The sequence below is a fragment of the Lepisma saccharinum genome, chromosome 10, assembly GCF_977018435.1.
Source record: "Lepisma saccharinum chromosome 10, izLepSacc3.1, whole genome shotgun sequence".
In the NCBI taxonomy this organism is placed as follows: domain Eukaryota; kingdom Metazoa; phylum Arthropoda; class Insecta; order Zygentoma; family Lepismatidae; genus Lepisma; species Lepisma saccharinum.
This window is the reverse complement of record NC_139238.1, coordinates 87,315,137-87,341,378: the sequence shown is the minus strand read 5'-3', so window position 1 is coordinate 87,341,378 and position 26,242 is coordinate 87,315,137. Positions and strand designations below refer to the sequence as shown.

At 38.2% G+C, this 26,242-nt stretch overlaps 1 protein-coding gene across 1 annotated transcript; it reads right to left on the bottom strand.

The window, feature by feature from the left end:
• Window positions 1-12,704: 12,704 nt before the first annotated feature.
• Window positions 12,705-25,981, bottom strand: LOC145994424 (uncharacterized). Its single transcript, XM_083130552.1, has 6 exons — window positions 25,969-25,981; window positions 17,547-17,661; window positions 16,678-16,816; window positions 15,890-16,042; window positions 14,295-14,461; window positions 12,705-12,910 (listed from the first exon to the last, which is right to left on the bottom strand). The coding sequence occupies exons 2-6, from the start codon at window positions 17,648-17,650 to the stop codon at window positions 12,733-12,735; spliced, it is 741 nt and encodes a 246-aa protein (XP_082986678.1). The 5' UTR covers window positions 17,651-17,661; window positions 25,969-25,981; the 3' UTR covers window positions 12,705-12,732.
• Between the last annotated feature and the right edge of the window lie 261 nt (window positions 25,982-26,242).

Here is a 26,242-nt window from a genome sequence, read left to right as displayed (position 1 = left end):
AAAGATCAGAATCGTGCAATTAGGGTTGATTACAAACTTGAAAACGAAAAATAATTAAATCGATCCATACTCGTTTTGCAAACAGTATACCGTAACTCCATGCAAGTTGTTATGACACTTCTGGTTGAAAATTCTCAAGGCAGACCCATTCAGTGTTCCTAGCAGTTGGAACGTTCGTAGTAGAGAAGACAAAAAATGGAGGGTTCCTCTACTTTGAAATACCATTTACAAAAATGAGTTAGTCAGTCCACATGCTGTGTTAGTAAGTATGCACTTACCTTAACCCCACACGTTATGGTTGTTCGGGAGCGCCAACAAAAAAAAAAAAAAAAAAAAAAGGAAACGATATAAAAATCATATTCTCTGTAATTGTACGAAAACACAAGTGTTTTAAATTTATTCTAAAAATGTAACAATATGTGTCGTGAATTTTTGTATTTCTAGAATATGATAGAGCAAAACATAACATGTGCAATATGTCTGATTATCCAATTCTACAAGGTCCGCCCATAAAGAAACCGAACTGTCAAAAAAAGAACCAAATCAAATAAAAAGGTACCGTATTATGGCAACACTGCAAAGAGCTATATCTAAATTTCCCGTCAGTGCATGTTTTAACCTGTTACAGGCAGTCGGTATCGGGGCAAGCGTGCGTCAGATGCAGGTCGTGTGCAGGGGGAGTAAAAAATACATTTCGATATACTGGCAGTATTAGCAAGAACCCAGGTGCATGACTGGTACAATCGTTTCAAAAGTGGACGTGAAAGTGTGGAGGATGAACCAAGATCAGGACTCCCTTCAACGTCAAGGAATGACGACAATGTGGAGTTAGTTCATGCACTGGTGAGAGGTGATAGACGTTTAACCACGCAGCAACTGTCAGACATGCTTCATACCAGCTAATAAATCAATCAGTGGTGATTTTTCGAACTGCACTAAGTGACGTCACTAGCTGCTTTTTCGATCTTTCGAACACAGCATCAGTCTTGAGCTTTTCTTGTGACGAATGATGAATAGATTCTCTCGGGTTATCGACCAGATGAATTCTGGACAGGTTTCCGAGCTTTCGAGAACTAACGTCATTTTCACCTTCAGGGTAAAAGAAGGTTCACATACTCTTAATCTTCCACCTAAGTGTGACTATACTATTTTACTGCAGGCTATAACATACAAGGTTCGCCCATAAAAAAACCGAACTATTTTTTATTAGGAAAGAAAACAAGTAATTACCTTCAAATGATTTTATCACCTTCAAAATAATCACCAGAGGAGGCAATACACTTTGACCAGCGTTTGTACAGGTCTTGGAAACACTGTTGATTGTCATTGACAGTAAGTGTTCGCAAAATACGCGTAACATTTAATTAAATGTCCATGACGTCGTCAAATCTTCGCCCTTTCATAGCGATCTTAAGCTTGGAGGAAAGGATAAAAATCACAAGGCGATAAGTCCGAAGAATATGGAAGGCGATTAATCATTGTCACTGAATGCATTGTTGTACAGACAATGCGGTATTAGGACGAGCATTATCGTGTAACAGAAACTATTGGCCAGAATCACAGAAGACCATTCAAACCCGCTTCATCCTGTTTCTGAGTCGACCAAACACTTTCTTGTAATACCACTGATTGATTTATTTGCTCATATGAATCATGTCTGACAGTTGCTGCGTGGTTAAACGTCTATCACCTCTCACCAGTGCATGAACTAACTCCACATTGTCGTCATTCCTTGACGTTGAAGGGCGTCCTGATCTTGGTTCATCCTCCACACTTTCACGTCCACTTTTGAAACGATTGTTCCAGTCATGCACCTGGGTTCTTAGTAATACTGCCAGTATATCGAAATGTTTTACCCAATTTGTAACAAAACTTTATGGTGTAACGTTGTTCCATCTTGGTACGCGTATTTTTTACTCCCCCTGCACACGACCTGCTTCTGACGCACGCTTGCCCCGATACCGACTGCCTGTAACAGGTTAAAACATGCACTGACGGGAAATTTAGATATAGCTCTTTGCAGTGTTGCCATAATACGTACCTTTTTATTTGATTTGGTTCTTTTTTTGACAGTTCGGTTTCTTTATGGGCGGACCTTGTATATCTAGCGCAGATAACTTCGAATGTCATCAAACACTGTGGAGTATGTGACCAACCCACGCAAAAACTAAACTTATCAAAAACCGAATTACGCTGTCATACTACCTGGGTTAAATACTGCTATGATTGTGGTCCAACCCTGTATTTACCACACAAAAAAGTATCTTTGAGTATATAGATGCTTCTTTCTATAAATCCTGCGACCATTATCAGAAAGTAAATTTTCAAGTATCAAAGCAAATCAGAGAAATTTAACATTGTGCAAAAATATTTTTTGTACAATGCTCACGAAATATTCAATTATTTATCTTGTCTATCGTGTTATGAAATATACCGGGTTGGGGCAAAAATCAGCAAAGGTATCACACATATGCTCCACACCCTTGAATTGAAAGGATCGCATTTCGTAATCGAAATATGCCGAAGATACTTCTGTAAGTATAGGTGCGTCCTTCAAAATTCTATAAATATTTCAATGCGGAAATTTGGACTAGTAATGGATCCAAAGAAAAGCGTTACTTGATTTGTCAATAAAAGTATACGTAAAGGACAATACAAATTAAAACGACTCATGTGTATTTATTTTTCAACATCTTCTCGTTTCAATTTGACACACTTTTTTCATAAATGTTCTAATATCATTATACCATTTGTAAGACCATTATTTCGAGCTCTGTTAAAGAAATCTCTACATATGAACAACTTCACTCTACAGTGTATTTACGTACCTTACCAGTCTGAGCTAAATCTCAGGAAACTTTATCGACATTAATTTATGTTGGCAACAACAGCTTCACCAGTTTTGCAGTGGTAACTTCGTCGCCTTGTAATCCAGGGGTCCCGGGTTCGATACTCGGTTGAGGCATATTGTTGGTTCAGTTCCCGCTTTCTGTACCTAAATTGGACTAAAAACAAACTAACTCTATCAAGAATATGTTTAGAATCGGCCAGTTCAATCGATGGAGAATTTCAATCTTAGCCTAATTGATTGATTTGGTTTATTCCACTTTCCTACCACTTTTGGCTAATTGCGAAGATGAGAATTAATGGTGATTAGATGATATGGGTGTGTGGACAATCACAAACCCATATAGACACTACCACACGAGTCCCACGGAGTATTATCCTGGCTGTGAGTTCAGACATCATGATTTCGCTACGAGAGACTGCCAAGCAAAAATGAAGGAAGATCTGTGAGCACCAAGGTGTAGGAGAACTAAGGATTTATTGATTAAAGAGAAAATGCTGAGTACGTTAGCATTTAGTCTATTTGCACCCGTCATATTTGGAAGGACGAAGAGACATACAGCCCCAGCTGGCAGTCCGAAAAGAGTGCTTTTGTATCGCCCGATATCTCGTAAGAGGAAATTAGTTCTCGCCTGTGCCGGTGAGAATTCAAAGCCGCAGAGAGGACAGTCACTCGTATAGCGTGTACATTTGAATTACAACCGTGGGAGCCTTCTCCAGGAGGCGGCAGCAGCCCCTGTATGTCCACGTGACTAGGGACTCAGCAGAAGCAGACAGCAGCACTGGCAGATAAGGACACGAGCCGTCGAAGGATACGCTGCAGCCTATGCACCTCATAAGTAGGGAACGGATTTTAAGGTGTAGCACATTCCCAAAAAAATAGCTGTTTTCATACCGATCATTTGAGATATGTATTTTAGGACATGAAATCAAGTAAAATAAACACACTTTGTTGCCATTTTTTCGTGAGATTAGCACATTTATCCCCTCTTTGATGCTTTAGCGACTTTTTCTTTTCTCTTCTTTCATGGTTCGTTAAAAAGTTGGACAGAAATATAAATGATTTTCACTCTTCTTGAGCAGCTACATAGTCTAATTTTGTACAGTGTCTCTCAAAAGTTTTAGGACAACGACATTTTAAACTAGGCAACCCAATTTACACAAGCCGTTGGTGGGTTGCGTGCAGAGTTAGGCTCAATTTCAGGGTTGCCACATGCACAATAGATATTTATAAAATACGCGAAAAAAATATAAACAATTATTATTGTATAAAATTATTAAAAATATCACTATTATATCGCAAATGACAAAATTATTTCTGAAAGAAAAAAATAGGTTTTCTAGTATTTCATCGCTGATGAGTCTACAGTAAGGAAAAGAGGTGAGAGGAAACGAAGGAGAGGAGAAAGAGAAAGCGAAAGGAGAAGAGGAAAAGTAGAGGAGAGAAGAAAGAGAGGATAGACGAGGAGAGGAGATGTAGTGAGGAGAATGGAAAAAGATTCGAGGAGAGATGAGGAAAAAAGAACAAAGAAGAGAAAAGAGGAGGAAAACGAGGGGAGAGGAGAGGTGGAGACGAGATGAGGGAAGTGGAGAGTAGAGTAAAGGAGAGAAAAAGAGAAGAACGAAAAAAGAGAGTGCAGTGGAGTCGGAAATCTAAGACAGGAAAGGAGATAAGAGGAGTGGAGAAGAGTGGGATGGAGATAAGATGCGAGAAAAGTAGGGAAGGCGTTGTGAGATAAAAACAGAACAGAAAGAGGGGAGAGGAGAAGGAGAAGGAACTGGAGAGAAGAGGTAGTTGCAGAAAATATCGTCTGAGCGTCAAGAATGGATGCATTGGTCAAATTATCGACATGAAACATTCAATAACATTTTGAAATGTATTGGAGAATATATTAGATCGGTGCGAAATGCCTTTTGGCTGAGTTCAGAGCAAATTAAAATCTTCCATGTAAGATCTTTGATTTTACCTGCGATTACACCACTAAAAAAATGAACGTAATTTTTAAAAGAATTATTCAATTTTTCTCTTCTCCTCGGTTCGTTGAAATTGAGATTTTGTAATTCAATATTTCCCCTCCCCCCATTGTTAATTCCAAACTGATTCATTCCGTTTCACACGGCGTGGACAATGAACACAATGGGATATGTCTAAACCTTACGAAAATTTTCTGCCAACGGAAGGGTTCGAACCTACGACCGTCAAACCTGAACGGTAGCCACTACCCTACAAGCTTTCGTTCCTTATACCAGGTAGAAGAACCGCTACACCACGCCTTTACCTTCGAATGAATCAACAATTTTTTTTAAAGTATTCTGTCCCTTTAATATTGTAAATGTCGTTTGGTATACGTGTAGTTGAACTTTGACTTTAATTTTGATTTCCTTTCTTGTAGTATAACCGATATCTTCGAGAAATAATTTTCGAAGTGATTAAAGCGAGAATATTGGTAGTTGTGAAAATGCCAGTTATTTCTTCTAACTTGTTATTGTGATTAGACATTACTAATGGAAAATATCTAGAGGCTTGAACATTACAGGACGATGTTCTTTTCCTGTGATACTGTAACAGACAAGATGCTTGTTTACTGATGCAAGTCTTGTGTCCAGAACAGTCTTATGAAATGTATTTGCTGTTGCGTAAGGTAACACGAAATAATTACACCGTGTGCGAACTACCAAATCTGTGCAACGTTATACGTAAACAGGCGGAAAATTTTATTCATAAAATCAGGTCACATTTTACAGTATTAGTCAAAAGAGACTCGTGGGACACTGTGTTAAGGTGCTGGACTAAATCCTTCTAATTTTTCTTCCTCGAAGAACAACAATTTCTAAGGAAGAGCAACAGTGATGATCTTTCTTATTTCTTTTAAATGCTTACACTTTCCTTTAATTGGGTTAAAAATAAATAAGAATATTGCTTGTATTTCTGTCATTGACGTAGATCAGAGAGAGAGACAGACAGATATTACAAAATAGTTCAAATAGTGCGAGCGCCATTAAAAAGTCATGATAATTCTATGTTGCGTACTTAGAATTATTCATACAATAAACAACATGTCTAAATATGAGTTAACAAAAAAACAATAATAAAGAGACATTTTCGCATCACGATTGCAGTTCGAAAAAGTCGGGACAGGGATTGAAAGTAACGCACTGTCCTGACTAAATCGGTGAATCGGACGTCTGCTAGCCTTGCATCAATGATTATAAAACTAAAGCCACCCAATATTGCAGCTTGAAGACTTTTGCGCAAGAAACAGATTCATTTATGCAAGAGCAAAATTGAAATTTTTACACATTTCAAAAATCGACGATGTTATTTTCGTACTTATTTATTTATAGGTTCACATTTAAATATTTTAGGGATCGAGGGGGGAGCAGGCCCACATGGCCCCTCCCCTGGGTACTGACCTTACGTAGACAGTGGAAGAGAAATTTTGGAGAATCTTTCTATTAAATTTAGTATTTACATTCACCTTATGCTCAGATAGATTAAACCGTTTATTGACAATCGTGAACTTTTCGTTTAATATATACTATTTGATTTTAGACGACGGGAGAACATTGGTCGAATTTCCTTTCTTGCTCTTTTGAGAGAATATATACTTCTACAATAGCAATCGCGTTCGGAAACCGTGAAAAAAATGACTTGGTTTTCAAAGGCAGACAAGCTTGGTAGTCTAGTTTGCTCGCGATCAAAGTGACTCACTCACGCTATTCAAGGCCGCTTCTTATCGCAAACACTGTGGTTCGATGCACAGTGTCTGCACCCAGCACGTTACAAGTGACCAGAGTCGAATTTGAAAGAAAATCTGAAGAATGGTAGATTTCATCAGAGGCGGCTAGGTAGGCACCAGCTCAACATGCAATAGTTTACGTGATAATTCCTGACAAACAAAAAACCGTATTGAATAAGTATTGGGATAGTAATACGTGTATCCGCTCCTTTTTAACAATGTAAGCTCGAAGGCAATCTGTATTCCATTTATTTATATTGGCAACTTGGTCAACCGGAGGTTATTTTATCGCCTTCGATGATCGAATTGTCTGATCGATTATTTTTTGTTTACCCAGGAACATGCCCCATACGAGATTTCCGAGACCGGGTTACGCTACTCACTCGTAGCTCCCCAATTTCTTCACGATGGTGGGTTTCTACCGGTCCCATACACAGGCCGAGAGCCTAGAGAGTGAGCATAGGCGGACTCGAATCCATGCCGTCCTGCAGTCGGAGTCCAAAGCACAGCTCCTTTGACCGCACGGTCACGGAGGAGGACTTTTCTTATCTTACCTTTGGCTAATCGCGACGATGAGGATGAATTATGAATAGAAAAATAAAGAAGGTCACGCACAAAGTAGAGGACGATATTCAACCTCTTGGGATGACGAGTTCAAGCCCTAAATATGAGGATTTCAACCTTAGACGACCTCAATTTCAAAATTATAAACAAAATTCCTACTTACACTAAACTTCTCATCAAGGCCAAAATAGTTTGTAACTGTGAAACTACCCCTGAATACAAATTGACATTTTTTTTCCATGTGAGTAAGAATTCAATGTGTGGCATACAGACATAGATGATACCTTTTGAGAAACAATTAACTGTACCCTGTCCCAGCATCTCTGGAGCACAGCCACGCATAGCGGAAGAGAAGTGGGGAGAGGGGATCCAGTGGACAGAGCGAATCAGTGCACGCTGCTGGGAAGGCTGGTAACTGCAGTGGTTTCCTCCCTCCACGCAATCCCGTTCCTCTCACGTGTTCATTGCTGCTCAGATACTTTTTTTCGTTCACCTGCTCCAGAGATAAGTGGGTCAGAGTGTAGTTCGCATACATGTAGCAAGTAAAGAAACTTATCCCAGAATTAAAATTCCACGTAGTTTTAAAACGTTTGTTTAAGCAATGAATGACTGGAAACGGATCACACATAATTCCCTTGCCCAAATCTAGTGGTCGAAAATTAATTTCAAGACATTTCATATCTATTCACCATATTCCAAGTTATAAGGAACTATTTCGTAGATGTTCATGAAACCGTTATAAAATTACAAATTCACAAGCTTAGATATACTAATACGAAGAAAGAAATTCAGAGTTAAATTTCAAATGCATGTGTATAAAGTAATTCTAGAAGTACAGAGCTATATCTGAGTATTTAACTTCTTTTTTGCAGATAACGTTACAATATTGAGGCGACAGAATAATTAGGAACTGTAGCTCCAAGAAAACAAAGGGCGTAGTGTATTGGTTAGAGTTCTTGAAAGCATTGCGGTCCCACGTTCGATCCTCCATACTAGATGTTCCTTAAAAAAGAATCCCTTCCATTAAACAAGAGCATGGTAACATTATTTGTAATAGCAGTATATAGTCGCTACATTGTTCTGCATATGAAATTTATATAAAAAAAATAAACAATTAAATGAATTGACACACGTTCAACGGGATATTTTTATATATAAGATCGTGAATTATGATACTCTAACGATAATTGTGTACTGCTTCAAAGACATTGACAAATATTAATGAAATAACTATTTATATGTGTGGCAATTCAGGACATGCTAATTTTACCCCTTTTCCCAGTTGAGTTCAATGCAAGGATACCTCCGCAAATATCGAATGAAAAGTTCTCACCATGTGCAATTCTCCATTAAATGTTTTCGCCGAGTCTTACTACTTTCGTTTTCTTTGTTACAAACAATACTTGTTTGCACGTTACATTCAGGAGAGTTACATCTACATTTCACATTGGTCAGCTCCTTTTACCTTCCTTAAGGAGCGAAAGCTTGTAGGGTAGTGGCTACCGTTCAGGTTTGTCAGTTTGATGGTCGTAGGTTCAAACCATTCCGGTGGCAGAAAATTTTCGTAAGTTTTAGACATATCCCATTGTGTTCATTGTCCACGGCGTGTGAAACGGAATGAATCAGTTTGGAATTAACGATGGGGGGAGGGGAAATATTGAATTACAAAATCTCAATTTCAACGAACCGAGAAGTAGATAAAAATTGAATAATTCTTATAAATATTAAAAATTACGTTCATTTTTTTAGTGGTGTAATCGCAGGTAAAATCAAAGATCTTACATGGAAGATTTTAATTTGCTCTGAACTCAGCCAAAAGGCATTTCGCACCGATCTAATATATTCTCCAATACATTTCAAAATGTTATTGAATGTTTCATGTCGATAATTTGACCAATGCATCCATTCTTGACGCTCAGACGATATTTTCTGCAACTACCTCTTCTCTCCAGTTCCTTCTCCTTCTCCTCTCCCCTCTTTCTGTTCTGTTTTTATCTCACATCGCCTTCCCTACTTTTCTCGCATCTTATCTCCATCCCACTCTTCTCCACTCCTCTTATCTCCTTTCCTGTCTTAGATTTCCGACTCCACTGCACTCTCTTTTTTCGTTCTTCTCTTTTTCTCTCCTTTACTCTACTCTCCATTTCCCTCTTCTCGTCTCCACCTCTCCTCTCCTCTCGTTTTCCTCCTCTTTTCTCTTCTTTGTTCTTTTTTCCTCATCTCTCCTCGAATCTTTTTCCATTCTCCTCACTACATCTCCTCTCCTCGTCTATCCTCTCTTTCTTCTCTCCTCTACTTTTCCTCTTCTCCTTTCGCTTTCTCTTTCTCCTCTCCTTCGTTTCCTCTCACCTCTTTTCCTTACTGTAGACTCATCAGCGATGAAATACTAGAAAACCTATTTTTTTTCTTTCAGAAAGAATTTTGTCATTTGCGATATAATAGTGATATTTTTAATAATTTTATACAATAATAATTGTTTATATTTCTTTCGCGTATTTTATAAATATCTATTGTGCATGTGGCAACCCTGAAATTGAGCCTAACTCTGCACGCAACCCACCAACGGCTTGTGTAAATTGGGTTGCCTAGTTTAAAATGTCGTTGTCCTAAAACTTTTGAGAGACACTGTACAGCAGGACGAGCTATAAAATGGTATAATATAATCATTGCAGTCCAAATATTTCCAAAGATAATGCAGCAAAACCTGCGAGAGAAAACACAAACTTCAACAAAGCCTATTCGGCAGAACTACAGTTCTCTACGCGGTCCGCGCGCATTATATATGGAAGGCGCAGAAAAAGAAAGCATTGAAAAAAGGCATTTTATCAGACCCTTTTTGAAAACATTTTCAGAACCTTTTTTCCCCCCTTACCGACCATTACTTTTCACCTTAAAATCCTTTCCCTACATATAATTGTAAGATCAGGTCTAGCTATCTAGTCTAATTTCAGTAGGCTATATACGTACAGCGTTATTAAAAAAGAATGGTACAAAAGTAAGCTTAATTTATTTTTAAGTGAAAAGAGATACAAAAGCAATTCTGGTGGGAAAGAAGAAAGGAAGATTGTAAATTTATAGCTTGTGGTTGTAGTTGACGTAAATTCCGCTAGGGGCGCTACTTGTTGTTGATAGCTAAAATGGCAACAACGAAGGTAGAGCAAGCATATTGCGTAATGAATTTACACGAACAGGGGCAGTTGTTACAGTTCAGAGACACTTTCATGCGAAATTCAAGAAACGACCACCAAATAGACACTGCATTACACGCTGGGTGTAGTTTGAATCAAGTAGATGTCTGTGCAGTAAAAAAAATCCCGGTCGACCAGAGACATCGAGGGAGACAGTGGATAGGATTCGTGCTGCTTTTCAAACGAGTTCCAGAAAACCAACAAACCAAGCAAGTAAAGAACTTAATGTGCCACAATCCACTGTATAGCGTATTTTAAGAAAGCGTCTATGCTTTAAACCATACAAATTGCAACTCATGCAGGCGCTGAAAAACGCAGATATGCCAAAACGCCAAACCTTCTGCATTGAAATGCAGAATCTGTTCGAAGAAAAGGATGGATTCGTTGACAGGTGAGTGTTTAGTGATGAAGCGACATTTCATGTTAGCGGGAAAGTGAATCGCCATAGCGTTAGGATCTGGGGGTAAAGAACACCCTCATACCATAGTGCAGCAGGAAATAGACTCGCCAAAAGTGAATGTGCTTTGTGCAATAAGCAGACGGAAAGTGTATGGACCTTTCTTTTTTGCCGAAGCCACTGTTACTGGCCAGACCTACTTGGACATGTTATCTGAATGGCTCATGCCAAAACTGGAGGAAGATATTCCGAATTTCATCTTTCAACAGGATGGTGCTTGTCCCCACTTCCACAACCTTGTTCGTGCGTACCTCAATGCCACCAGACCAGGTCGTTAGATTGGTCGTACCGGGAATCCAGATTTGGCAATGCTGACCTGGCCTCCACGATCCCCAGATATTACTCCATGCGACTTCGTTTTATGGGGGTTTGTGAAAGACACTGTGTACGTTCCTCCATTATCACAGGACACGGATAATTTAAAGCAGCGCATCTCTCATCCAGTGGAGCTCATAACCGAGGATATGCTGGAACGCGTCTGGCAAGTAATGGATTATCGTTTTGACATCTGCCGTGTTACCCAGGGTGCTCATATCCAACATTTGTAATTGGCCAGGTAAATTTACAACCTTCCTTTCTTCTTTTCCACCAGAATTGCTTTCGTATCTCTTATCACTTAAAAATAAATTTACTTTACTTTTGTACCATTCTTTCTTAATAACCCTGTATATATATATCTTCCTAATGACTAATGCCCCGTTGGCACGACAGTAGTGGAATGAAAGGGGCAAAAGATAGACAAAAATAACCATACAAGACACGGAGAAAGGTGGAAAGAATAATAACTATATGGTCATTAAAGATTGCCAAAACTTCAGATAATGCAAATCAGCCATGATGACGCATGACTTCGGTGCAAAGTAGGCCAATATTTTATTTTCGTTCAATCATTCATCAAATATTTCATTACCCATAAATAACAACACAAAGTTGGGTGGGAGACAAGAAAGTCAATAATCCGCCACTGAATTTATAAGGGGGAGATATTCATGTATTCTTCAGCTGACAAAGAACAGAAGTAATTGTCTGCTTACAGAATGTGATTACACTCACCAGCGAGGCGCCAGGATCAATCATCTAAGGGTGCTGAAGGAGTGCGGAAAGAAATTTAGGGATGTTGAAAATAAAGAACACATGAAACCTGCACGCAATCTTTAGCTACGACATCAAATACCAATCATATTTTAGTGTGCACATTTTAAAATATGCCAATGAAACTGAAAGCAACGTTGAAAGCAAGTGAATTTTTTGTCCCGGTGCTACTCGGAGGAAAGAGGAAGAACAGGTAGGCGGAAAACAGTTTATCAACAATGCAAAAAGCAACAACACAGAGCTATAGCCAATTACCGAAAACCACAAACAGACCACTTGAAGAAACAAAATAAGAAACAATTCTTAACAGCAGTGATGACGAAACAAAAAAATGGCCGCTGATTTTTATGGTGACTGTACAGGAAAAGTAAATGCGGCTTCTCTTTCAGAGCAGGATCAATGCTTGCCTGTTGCATACAGTAACATCGATCTCACTTCAATACTTAATATTCGGCGCTCAATATGTCGACATTACACAATATGCACTGCAAGAGTTAGTGTTTCCGATTGAACATAGGATTTTTAAAGAGAGTTCTGAATCATGCGCAATCACCCCTCCGTACACCTGGTGCTGCCCCTGACACTAACAGAATTGCCCTTCCAGCCCGTCGCTGTTCAGACACAGATTTTTAAAATCTGTGGGAGAAACAATTTTGCTTGTAATTTTAGTCCTGAACTTTTTGATAAATCAATTCAGTTTAGCGTGTAAATTCGAAACCTTCACCTCTGTCTAGTAGATTTTCTACCGGTGTCCAAGAGCAGTTAATAAATATAATGAAACAATTCAATACGAATAAATAAATTCTTTATTTGCTATTTGACCTACATAATCACTATGGTACATTCATGGTTTTTCTGGATAGTCGGTAGAGTAGCTGTAAGCTGCTGTGATGAAGTCTATAACTTGTTTGAAAAACTCTTGTCGTGATGCTGCTAAGGTGTGAGAGGGCAACACTTTCTTCAGTTTCTCCACCAAGTCTTCTTGTGGTGATGTTAACCATGTAAGGGAGGTGCTTGAAATGCTGCAAGGACATGAATATTAGAGGTGTTGAATTTTCCAATAGTAAGTGCAATAAAAAAAACAATGCATCCGTATTTGTAATGCACATTGACTGTGAATGTCTACTCAGGATGTTATAGAGGTGTCCTTTCTCTAGTAATACAAGTTGTTTTTCGGAGTGAGTGCTTAGAACTAGAAATGTTGGTCTAAAACAACCAGCTGAATTACTGACGATGGAGGGTTGCTCACCTAAGGACATTCGTATTTGGAGTTGGTGTTTTTAAGTTTCATTTATGCACAGAAAGGCTCGGGATTGGTCCTACATTAAAATGGAATCTGAACCATTATGTGCTTCCGTCAGGAATCGAACCCCTAGATTACAAGACAACCACGCTACCACTATGCCATCGGGGAGGCCCACATCCATATTCGGCTGTTGAAGGATGCTGTTGTGGAAATTTTTATAGACTAACCTGTAGACGTTAACCTTGCAACGAGATTTGCAAATATATAACATGTAGACTGAAAGACGAAATCCGATACTATCACTTTCTTTTGAATAAGTTGTTTTTCTATCATCTTTCATATCCTTGGTTCACTTCCCGTTGGTCTACTGGACGCGTTCCTCGCTTCGTTTTACAACACATAATGTGGTTGGTAGTCTGTCATTCTTCACAAAATCTGTGTCTTCCTTGCAACACTGCCGTGCGCTGTTTCACCGCAGGAAGTTACGTCACAAATGCAGTCAAATTCTCTGTTGGGTTACCAGCATACAGGCGGCAAAACGGACTTATTTGAACGTTTGTAGCGCCGAAACGACACACAAACGACAAAAATGTTACTGAGAAAAGTTGTTTGTTTTGATGACCTCTATACGTTTCTGTGATCCGTGGACGCAATTGCAATGACACCTTGTACAATCGTTTGGGCTAATATTTGATAATAAAAACTAAAATGATGGTTTGGTAGAAGCAATCCGGATAGAGACCACGGATTTCAATTTTTTGTTTCGCAAATTGAAATATTCTGAACATCAATAACAGTAATCTTTTACCTTACATAGCTACATGATTTTACAATATACTTATCTTATGCAGTAGTAACTTCAATTAATTCCTGACTAAACAAATGCAACTCTTTATTTTTTAAAAAAATAGTCAAGCTTAAGTATTCAGAAATCATGTCTTACACTACTCAAGGGGTATGTTCCAGTTTGGTGCCACCCCTGTTGTTTGTAACCTACTTAAATCAACATCCTTGCCATATTTTTCACATAACTTGTGTCAGACGGACAGCAAGAGTTAGTGTTAATTTACCACATTTCTAGCGGGTAGTAAAAGCTCAAAACGTTAAAGACTTCGTATCTCTCAATGATATCTGATAAAAGCAATGAAGGTACTACTTACTCAAATCCATTGGTCGAGGCCGTTGTATCGTAAAGTATGGGCGGTGTCAAATTGAAGCTGAAGTGTAGAGTGAAATTATGTCCTCCGTCGATTAGATATGAATGGAGACTACCACTCGATACTTTTTCCGTGTTGTTACTCTCGCGAAACTTAAATGTTGACGTCATCTGAAATTGATTAATATTTATAGGTGCTAGTCTCATCCAGCCATTACGCACATGGAAACGTATAATTATGTAACATTTCAATTACCAATTATGTATTCAAAGTAAATCAACTGATATTAACCCTTGTTGTTTTACTGAGATTGAAAGATTTGTGTCAAAATATTCAAAGCGTAGGGACTTTATCAATTAAGATAACCACATTTCTATACAAAAGAAAAGAAGTGGCGAACCCCAAAATATGCCCTCCTACACCCGCATACTTTCGGAGGTATGCGCCTGTGCCCTGGTACCTGAAAATTAACCCAGGGCGTCAGTTCCGCGATTTTTTTTACGGATTCCTCCGCATTTCTATGATTCATCCTTTATTTTCCTTATTTTTTTACAGTAATTCACTGACATTGGCATGAATGCCTCAGTGTGAAGAACCAATTTTTTTCGGTTTTCCTGAACAAAGTTGGTTTTTTCAGCATTCTACGAGGAGATAAGTAAGATTAAAGTAAATGTTAGTAATAGTAGGAGGTAAATGTGTGTTAGTGATTAACATTAATAATATTTTTAATACAGATACAAAATTACATAAGTGTGTAATTGGCTGGGTAATGTTTTGTTAGGATAAGTTGTATTGTGTGTCGTATGTATTAGTGTTTATGAATGAGATGAGGGATAGTCATTAACACAATTCTATGAATGTTAAGCAGGGTCTATGTTAGAGAAGTGGAAGGTTGCCGAGATTGGACCGTTGCCTAAGTTGACACAGTTAAGCGTCTAATTTGTTATCTTTGAAATGATCTTACCTGATCTTCCCAATTAATGCATTTTAGTGCATCACTCGGCACTGAATCTGATAAAAATACAATTTTATGCAATTCTGTGTGTATTTTGACACACCAAAAAGTGCATGATTGCAGTTTATGCTCGTTAATAAGTTATTGGAGTTAACATTTGAGTGTCAATTGGCACGTTTCGGGTTCTGTGTGCAGTTACAGTTATTCATTTTAACAAGTTACTCAGTTACAATTTCTGGTGTTTGAGGAGTAACTGTAAGTTACTTTTGTAGTTACCTTCTGCTCGACATTTTCATGCAAATAACTTACACACAATCAATGATCACTAATTGTAATGAAATAAATATATGAAGAGTTGTGTGTGTTTCATTTATGTTTTGAGTACATAATATGTCTTTATATATTTACACTATACGTAGTTCTTTCTAATAGCATTTATTTTGTGCATAGAACACCTAACAGCTGAACAACATTTGCTTTAATGCGATACGACACAAGTTTAAGCTTTGCAAATATTTTCGGTAAATTAATACCTGTAAATTTAATGAAAACTTCCCTTCCACAAATTTCTTATTCCCCAAATCCAAAATGTCAAAGCTAACCTTTGTTTATCATTTCCCAAAATGTACATAAACAAACGTACCTCCATTCCTGAGAATTCCACAAGAACAGTGAAATAGTAGTTGTTAAGCGTTGTTTCTTCGATGATGACATCTGCTATTCTGTTTAAACCTGCCACTCCAGATATTTGGATGTCGGTTTGCAGGAAGTCATAGGAGAGTACGTTCGAACCGTTCTGTGGGTGGAAAAGAAAAGTTTTCATTATGGAACCCAGTGCTGTAAAGACTTATTAGTACGTCGCTTTGTCAAGATGATCTATAAACATGCCATAGAGTATCCATAAGTTATGAAGTTCAACAATTTTGATCTTGAACAGGAGGTACTGCCATAACCTACCATATGCACACTTAACCAGTTGCAGAATTTTGACAAAACGACTAACTAATTTACATAATTAAGGCACTCAGAATACAATTCGTTTAAGTCCAAAAGTAAAATATTTTGATATGGTATTGCACAGGACTAAAGTAAGTCCATACTTGAACTGTTGGGTTCGAGGTGGCAACACTTGCAGAACATTTGAACCAGCCCCGGCGAAAATATTTATGTGGCATTGATAGTAGAAAAATTACAATAATTATCGTGGTCATGATTGTCATTATACAATAATATGTTTTATGCACTAATAAAAATTATTATTGTTATTATATTCCAACCTAATGGGTTGTTATAGGTTCGCATTAAACTCTCTCAGAGCTCGAGGAGGGGCCCATGGCCCCAAGGCCATTCCCCTGCGGGATGCGGTCATCAAACAATGTATTTAAAAGAGTTGAAAAGCTCCAGGACGATAATAAATTAGATAATACTTACTGTTACTTCAAATTGTCCGTAGTCTTCGCTCAAGAGCAGCCTATCGCCTTTCAAGCGTATGCGGCGAGCGACATCTGCCAGAAGTTCATCGAAGTACTTATTGTAATCGTAGGCACGTGGCTTTGGATGGGACGGTAACCTAAGAAGTAGAAGTTGTTTATTCAGAACTCAAGAAGTCTCTCTCTCTCTCTCTCACCTGGGAAATTCGGTCACCGATCCAGTGGAAAAAACAGAAATATACTTGAGTTACTAGCAAATACAACATGGAATCTCTCATGATTAACGATATATATTATACAAGGGTCGTTCAACGTTGAACGAGACATTTGTACATAAAAATGTAGTAAAGAGAACGATAAAATTAACAGATCATGTACCTTTACCATTCGCACTGGCGTACGCATGGAGGATCTGATGGGGCTACAGAAAATCAAATTTTTGAAATGAAATCAGTAAAAAACTAGGTTGTAACTGAAACCCCGTGCTTAAACAACAACTTTTAACCGGTATCTTCGGTATCGCTTGGATTTTATTTACCGATACCAGCCGATACTCATCAGACATTTTGGTCTTTCACGGGATTCGCAAAATTGCAGCGCAATGCTTTCGCTGAGTCTAATTATCCTGGAAATTATGCAAAATTCCAAGTTTCCGTTTCTTTTGCACCACTATTGTGTGGAGAAACTGTATTTTGTGATTAAATAATAGGTATTTTAATATTCTGATGTAATTCTTGCATGTTTTAAAGCAAAACTCTAATAAACACGAAAGTAACACTAAGGATGTTACAATTACTCGTGTAATTCTGTTAGTAACAAATATACGAAAGGAAACACGTTACGTTACTCTACAACCTCGTGTGCACTTACCTTAATCCTGCCTGTCCTATCTGCCTGTGAGAAGCAACGACAAGAGTGCTGCATGCAGAGCAGGCGCATAACACAATGAGAACTCGTAGGCTGAAGTTTTTCATTTTACTGGCACCTGGAAAGAAGAGAAAGGACATAAAATATGTACAATCTGTAATTGCACGAGAGATATAAATGTCTTTGATTTATTAATTAACCTTAGCTGTCCGGCCCACCACTTCTATTTTTTCGATTTTTCAAATGTGAAATTTTTTATAAAAAAAATTGAAAATAAATTACATTCTTCCCTAGGGTGTTCCCAATATTTCTGTATCACTTTTGTTAATAAAAAGTAAAATATAATGTAAATAGGAGGCAAAATGCACTTGGTGGTCCTATTAGGCGCCATCTTTGAATGCGTGTGTCATTGGAGACATTCATGCCAGTGAGAGTGTACAATTGGTTGTTAAAGTAAACTAAAGTACTCCCCTGTGCTTTGCACCACGCCATGAAGGCATATAGGGGGTGTGGAGTCAGGGCCCCACACTTTCTTGATCACAGCCGAAGGTGGTGGTGATGTGGTCAGCACCACGCCCCTGGCCGCCTTTACCCCCCCCCCCCCCCGAGAGTTTCGCGCCGGAGCTGCTTGAAAAGATAGAAAAATCACGGTTCTCCCCCGCCGGGGATCGAACCTGGGTCTCTCTGATGGTAGTCAGACGCCCTAACGACTTTTTTTTTAACAAAATTTTATTTTATCAGCATATATACAAAATAAGTCTGTTTTCTTACATAAATTCTGTTAAAAGTATTATATAGAATTTTTAACATAGTAAGTTGTATAGTAAGAGTCCCATTTTCACTATCTGATACAAGATTTTTGTCGTAAACATGCATTTGTACCTGTAATATAAATATACATTTCTTCATATATTAAATACCTGTTTACACTTTCGCACTACAAGTATACAATTATTGTTTTCTAAACAACACTGAGGTAGTTTCCAAAATACTCATACATTTTCCATCTAGTTCTTTTTAAATACTGTGTGAACAAAATGTTATTGCTCTCATACCTTTTACAAAATACATAATATATTGTATTAGCTATTAACCAAATTACTGCATTGTTTTTCTTTTCTGGAAAATATTTGAAATCTGGTCTTGTACACATCGACGGTTGAAAGTATTGGGGTGCCGTTCGACATATTTGTCCTAGATATGTCGTTGGGCATTTCCAAATTCCCTTTACTCCATTACATGTTGCTATTCTATGTTCAGTGGTGTCTATCTCTCCACATATGTGGCATTTATTAGTTGTTAGTCTCTTTATATTATGTAAGCGTTCATTAGTTGGTATAATATCATGTATTACATTGTACCAAACACTATACACTGATGTATTCAGAAATTTCTTATTTAAATTTTTCCAAATATTTTGCCATCTGTTATTGGGAAAATGTTTTTGAATGCGGTAGCTGCAACTGTTTGTGAAACAGTGTATAAAAGTATTGAGAGAGTTTTACATCTTCACCTTTTGGCGGAAGCACCACATAACTGAATTCTTGCATCAAACTTCGTAGATGTATCGGTCCTTTTTTCAATCTGCGTAGATCTGGCGGATTTTGAGGTGGCAATTCCTCCGTCCATAACTGTATCCATAATGATGTAATGGAATCTTCAATGCCATATAGCGTATAGGATCTCGCCAGGAATAGGGATTTGCATTTGATCTCAATATTTGTGAGCTCCAATCCTCCTTTTAGTTTCATTTGCCATAGATTGGATAGTGGTATTCGAAAGAAATGTCCATACCACATAAACCAATCAATTGCTGAATTCATTATTCTGAGGTATTTTTAATTGATTGGTATCACTTGTGCCGTATAGTTTAATTTACTAAACATTATATGTTTGCAAAACCCACACTCGTTGTATCATGATCAACTGTCTGCTGCGCATTTTATAACATTGTATGCGAATGTCTCTCGCTATCTTTTGCCAATTGGATTCTAACATTTGTTCCTCGTCCCTGTGAAAAATTATTCCTAATATTTTAATTTCCTGTACATATGGTATCCCTATATGTGGATAGTTTTGAGCCCATGTGCCAAAGGGTAACGCTTTTGATTTTTCCATATTTATTTTGGCTCCACTAGCACGGCAGTATATGTGTATCGCTGCCATCATTTTTTGCATTTGCTCGTTTGTGGTGATACAAGCATATAGATCATCTGCGAAAGCAAACACTTGGTTTTCCTTAAAGCCGTGTATCGCGTCGGGAGTAGTTTTCCTGGTATATTGCAGCAAATTATCCAGGGTTAAAGCAAACAGGAGCATACTTAGTGGCCATCTTTGCCGAATTGATCTTGTTATAAAATATTTATTGGGGACGACAGGAATCCATTGACCATTATCCGAGATGTTACCTGTTGATAGAAACCATTCAAAATATGAATGAATTTATCACTGAATCTATATGCCTTTAGCACCTCAAACAGGTAGTGATGCGACACTAAATCAAACGCTTTTTTGAAATCAAAAGAGAGCACACATGCATCAAGTTTCTGCACCATATAATAGGATATCAGATCGCGAATCCCTCCAACTTCACTGAATATGTTATGCTTTTTGCCAATGCATGTTTGTTTCTCGCTGAGTATCTCTGGTAAAATTAACTTTAACCTATTTGCTAAGATCTTTGCCATTAATTTATAGTCACAATTTAGTAATGTTATTGGTCTGTAGTCGTCTATTTGTATTGCGTGTGATTTTTTCGGTATCAATATGATGATGCCTTCATTTTGTAAAACTTTTCCATTTTTAAAGGCATCGTGTATGATTTTGATTAGTTCATATTTTATAATCTCAAAAAACTGCAAATAAAACTTGTAACCAATACCATCTTTTCCTGGTGATCCTTTAAGGTTGCATGTTTGTAACGCTTCATATACTTCTTCTATTGTTACTTCAGTATCTAAAAGTTGTCTATCCTCTTCTTGCAAACCATTAGTTAGAGATTTCAGTATTGTTTCTCTTGCTTCTGATTCCCCCTCCCCGGTCTGATAAAGCTCCCCATAATAGCCATAAAATGTTTTCATGATTCCTGGGTGACTCACATGCGATTCTCCACCTGAATCCACAAGATTGTTTATCATGAGGTGTTTTTTGTTGTTTTTGCATCTGTACATAGTGATACATCGAAGTTCTTTCAGCTGGAATTAAATTCTTGGAATTGGTTCTTATTGTTATGCCTTCCATTTGTTGCCTCTGGAGTGTTAAGATTTTGGCTTTATACTGCTGTATGGCTTGGTAATTTTTGGTGACATCTCTCCCTTGACATGCCTCGTATAAACACTGGTAATAAAAGTTGATCAATCCGTTTCTGTCTTTTGCATTTTCTTTTCCATACCAGCAGAAAAAGTTTTTAATTTTAGTTTTACATATCGAACCCACCAGTCATTATGATTACTGTAATACTTTTGTTGTTTACACCATTCGACCCATTTTTGTGCAAATATTTCATTGATATGTGGAAGCTCTAATAACTGTATATTTAGCTTCCAATATGAAGGACCCCTGACTAGTTTTGTTTCTTCCAGGTTTATTGCCATTTTTACTGCCATATGATCAGTAAAGGGCGCTGGCAATGCTTCTATGGATGTTATATTTTTTATTTGATCTGTATTTGTATATAATCTATCGATTCTCGATCCAGATTTATTATTAAAATATGTAAATATTATATCCTGTCTCTTCTGTAACCAAATATCTTTCAAATGCAATTCTTCAATTAATGTTGCAAGTGCTGGACTCTTTTGATAAGCTCCTATGCAATCGCTGGGGTTCAATACCTGATTAAAATCACCCCCAAGTATTAGTTTAGATTCATTTAACGGTAGGAAATATAAAATGTCCTGATTATAAAATTGTTCACGTGACTGTCTATTTTGATTGCCTGATGGGGCATAAATATTCACAAAAGTATAGTTGGTACTTTGAAAGCTAATGCTTCTCCCATCTACTAACTTTTTTACATTATTAATGGTTAGGGCGTTTCTAACAAATGTTGCTGTCCCACGGCCATTGATACCAGTATTAACTATGGCTTCGTAGCCATATATTAATGGAAAGTCACACATACAAACTTCCTGCAAAAACAATACGTCTATGGAGTGTACCCCTACAAATTCTTCTAACATTTTACAGGCGAAAAGATTCCATTATTATTAATAGTACATATTCTAGTGGTATATACCATTAATAAATGAATAATGTAGCACACAGTTAATAGTACTTTCCGATCGTCCCTCATAACGTTGAAAAAAATTATACAAATAACAAATGAAATATCAAATTAAATTTCCCTTTTTAGGGTTTACTTCTTCTGTTCATTACTCTATTCATACCTCCTACCTCTCTCGCTGATCTCCTCTTCGCTACTGTGTTCTCGCTACCTTTCGAAGTATTCTTCGTCCGTTTTTTTGCACCCATCTGCTGAGTTTTTTTCCACTTTGATACTGAAGTGGCACTTTCGTCACTTTCTTCTTCTGTATTCAATTCACTTTCCAGCTCACAGTCTTTCGATGGTCCCTTGTCCTCCTCTTTTGGGACGTTGTCCTTTGCCGCTGGGATGGGAGGAAGATCAACTGAGTTTCCTTCGTCCTGCATCTGGTCATCCTGCATTTCTTCACTTCCTTTTTCCTCTTGTTTGTCTAGGTGGGAAGTTCCCGGTTGTTTTGTGTCCATCGATAAGATTTTCTGGTTGTGTTCTTCCTTTGTGGTCTTCGTATTTACAGGTGGGAACATTTCCACCGGGCGGGTGTCACTTGGCACATTATTTATCCCCTTATCTTTCTTTTGTTCTTTTATCACCTTTTGTAGACCTTCCGACTTGTTTTGATTATTATCTGGTTGGAACTGATTGTTCACGTTCGAGGAACTCCCCCTTTCCACTATTATATCACTATAATTTCTCTCTCGGTTTTTATGCACACGAAGCGTTGTTATCTGACGACTATCACATTGCTAGCTATCGTGTCCTTCTTTTCCACACGCCCTGCACGTTCTCGGCTGTCCGTCGTATATCACATGGCACTGATGAGATTTTACTGTAATGAACGACGGAATCGGTTTTTTTAGTTCCATTTCCACTATTCTCACCCCGTTGTAAACTTGATATTTAAAGTTTTCAGACCACGTTTCTTTGTCTATACATTCCACCTTGCCAAATTCCGTCATTTTTTCTTTCGCACAGTCATCATCTAATTCTAGTGGTAAGTTAAACACTCTTACCGCATTTGTTTTCCTCCCCGCATCACTCAAAAGCACTTTTACAGTTTCACCATTATCATAACAAAAGTTTCTTTCCGGACCACATTTCTCTAATATTCGCGTCATTATTGCTTCTCTGATACATTTTACAAAAACACATCGAGAATGCGTAGGTATTTGTATTCCCAAGATCTCATCTACGTGGAGTTGAAATTGTCCATGTATAAAGTCATGAGTTTGTCGCGCCGACGGCCTCGGTGCCCCGAATGGAAAACGTATCTGGATGGTATTTTGTCAAATGAGATTCATCTTTTTACAATTCTAAAGTACTTTTCCAATTCTACTTGCTCGCCAGCCAACTGCACCAAACGCCACAAGCAACACGCACACGGCACTCCCGCTCGTTGTTTCCTGAAGGCAACTTTTCACTGACCTTCACGGAGCAACTACTTTCCGCGTCCGCTCACTCTCAAGGCTTCCACGGAACTCGCCTGCGACTGAGCTACCGCGGCATATGTACAATTGGTTGTTAATTATCATATGTACAATTGTTTGTTAATGATAGTAATTTATGGAATTATTATAATTAATGAACAGCTGCACCTCTCTAAACAAAGAAGCATTAATGAAAATTTTTTATGGTTCTTGCGAGGTTTAGAGGATTCTAAAATATGTGTGCAAAACTCATGCAATAATAGTTTTATTATTTCTTATTAATTAGGATATTTTTTTAAAAAAATATAAAATTATTAAATAAGTGCACATATATAATTAACAAAGGAAGCAGTGATTCGACAACAAAACAGTTTCTTGAATTTTAATGACAAAGGAAGTGTGAGCCTGTGAGCGTCCACCCTCAGGTAAGTACGTTTCTCGTGCGGCATGGGTAAGCTAGGGTTAATAGAAAAAGTAAAGTGCTCCCCTGTGCTTAGCACCACGCCATGCAGGCGTATAGGGGATGTGGAGGTAACACCCCACACTTTCTTGATCCGGTCGTGAGTGGGGGTGATGTGATCAGCATCGCGCCCCTGACCGCCTGTACCCCCCAGGGTTTCCCCCAGGTACCCATGTTATTCGACGCTGGGTGGGCGCCTGAGCCGCTTCCGACGTTAGAAAAGTTCCCGGATTTGAACCGGCCGGGGATCGAACCCGGGACCTTTAGCATGGTAGTCAGACGCGTTACAGACTGAGCCAACATAGCATTTTGTGTCGAAGTTTCATGCATTTCCTTATTCAGAACGAAACTTCGCAACTTGGGAAAATAACCTTATTTCAATGGTGTTTATTCTTGGGCGATGTTCAGCAAATGCTGATCTACCACCTAACCCGACAAAGAAAAATGTAGCAGAGTGCCTAGGTACATTATTATACATGAAGTTTATAGGACACTACAGAAACAAAACAACATAAAGAAACTATAAAGAAAACAACTACTACTACACAAGGAAAATCACAAAAAGAAAACAGATGACGAAATCCTATACAGTGAGTGTGTGCAAATAAATGAAAAAAACAATATACTTGGTTTCCGTCCAATTTTCTATTTCAATAATTCACAGGAAATTCTAGTTTTTAATCGTATGTGGTCTTACTTTGCTTCTGATCATCAATCAGTGAATCATAGACTGTCCTACGAAAGTGTTTGTGCTTCAGTAGTTTTATTTCGTTCGGGATTCCAGATCTTAGGTGCTCTGTATCTATGGAGCAAAGCCGCGTATGAAGGTAGAGAAGGGGAGAAAGCGAGCGGACAGAGCAAAGCAGCACAAACAGCTGGTATAATGCAGAAGGCCTTAGAAAGATCGCTTCGCGGGCGTACAGCAGACAACAATATGGGGGTGTGTCTGCGAGAACCAATCAGGTCCGCGAATGAGCGAGCCCGGTTGCCACAGCTAACTCGCTGCACCCTTCTGGAAGGGTGAATGACCTCTGCCTCTTGCTACCTCGGCCTGTTTGTTCGGCTGAGGAGCAGACGACACGAGAGTATCGGCAATCGGCAATCGAAACGCTCTTTCTAAGGCCTTCTGCATTATAGTTGCAGCTGCGTCCCCCCTCCATGCACTCACTTTCCTCTCACGTGTTCATTGGTGGAGCCGTCTCGCGCCACTATTCGCGCAGAGACTATGTTCCCGTTCGCCTGCTCCAGAGAAAGCTGAGACAGAGTGTAGGGAGCGGATTTTAGATGCTAAAAAACCGGAAATATATATTTTTAATTTTCTAAAACAACTGCCAAACAAATAAATAGATACTCGCCAGTGACAGCAGGACGTTAGATGCTTGTTGCATTCTGTTGATTTCAATGAACAACATAGCACATTTCCAAATTGTCCATTGAATATGCACGCCAACTATATCTGAACAATGTCTTCTGAAATTGTGAAATCACCCCTTTCACATCACACGTAGTCAGACGTGGATATTTGAAATATGGGATGCCATACGCACTTACACCATCATGTTCACTCAGAACCTGAGCAACTTCACACAGTTCTTGGTACCCTGTTGTTTTGTTTGTTTTCTTTTGACAGATTTTGGAAATTATCTATGAGCACTTGCATGCGTGTGCCTGATAGTGTGTTCAATTTCCTTTAAGTGCACTAACATCCTTCACTGTTTCCTAAAGCACTTGTGTGGAAGTTTCCAGCTTTTCTATCATGCTGCACAAAAAGCTTAGCTTTGCAGGAAGCCCAAATCGACTTGTAAACATCCACCTTTCAATAAATCTTACGACACGATAGTTTTGTTAAACCTGTTCAGAACACAGGCCAAAGCTTTAAAAACATTTGTTTTCAAGTCCCGAATAAGATAGCAATATATTAATTTAGCGTGTGTTTCGTCTGCTTATGCATTAAATCCAAAATATGCATTTACACAAATAATTCGGAAATGTTATGCTGTCTGGAGTGTGTAAAATATGCATATTTTATGTTCTTTCGGTATAAATATGTTATTTTTTCTTGCAAAAGTTAAAATTGTGCATATTTATGTGAAATAAGACCTCGCAGATTACATTGTATCCATATCGTTGATACTAACTTCCGAAACAACAGATAAAAAATGTATTTACTTAAAATTAGTTCCCTAGCGTAAAAGATATAAAATACGTGTTACAGATTTCGCTACCAGTTACGCTGTTGCAGAAAACACACAAGAGATCTTAACATAAGATACTTACGAAACGAGACACGTATAGCATATCAGAATATGTAGCGCGTTTTTCTACATATATAGACTTGGACCATTATCAGCTATTAAGATTTCGAGTGTCCAAGCAAATTATAAAACGAGAACAATGCCTCAGAAAATGTTTTTGCACAATGTTATCAAATTATCTTTTCTTTCACTGAAAACATGAAGGTTGCCTGCGTCTAGGCATGAATCAGCAAAGGCATCACAAATGTGATTCCTCAGGAGGTCACATTTCATCATCGAAACAGTCTTATGAAACG

What these genes read in the sequence shown, in the direction of transcription:
- LOC145994424 (XM_083130552.1), bottom strand. Translation starts at nt 17,650, where the DNA reads ATGAAAAACTTCAGCCTACGAGTTCTCATTGTGTTATGCGCCTGCTCT. An exon ending in ATAGGACAGGCAGGATTAAG is followed by an intron (nt 16,817 to 17,546) that starts GTAAGTGCACAC and finishes TCTACTTCTTAG; the next exon opens with GTTACCGTCCCATCCAAAGC. An exon ending in GCCTCGACCAATGGATTTGA is followed by an intron (nt 12,911 to 14,294) that starts GTAAGTAGTACC and finishes ATGTCCTTGCAG; the next exon opens with CATTTCAAGCACCTCCCTTA.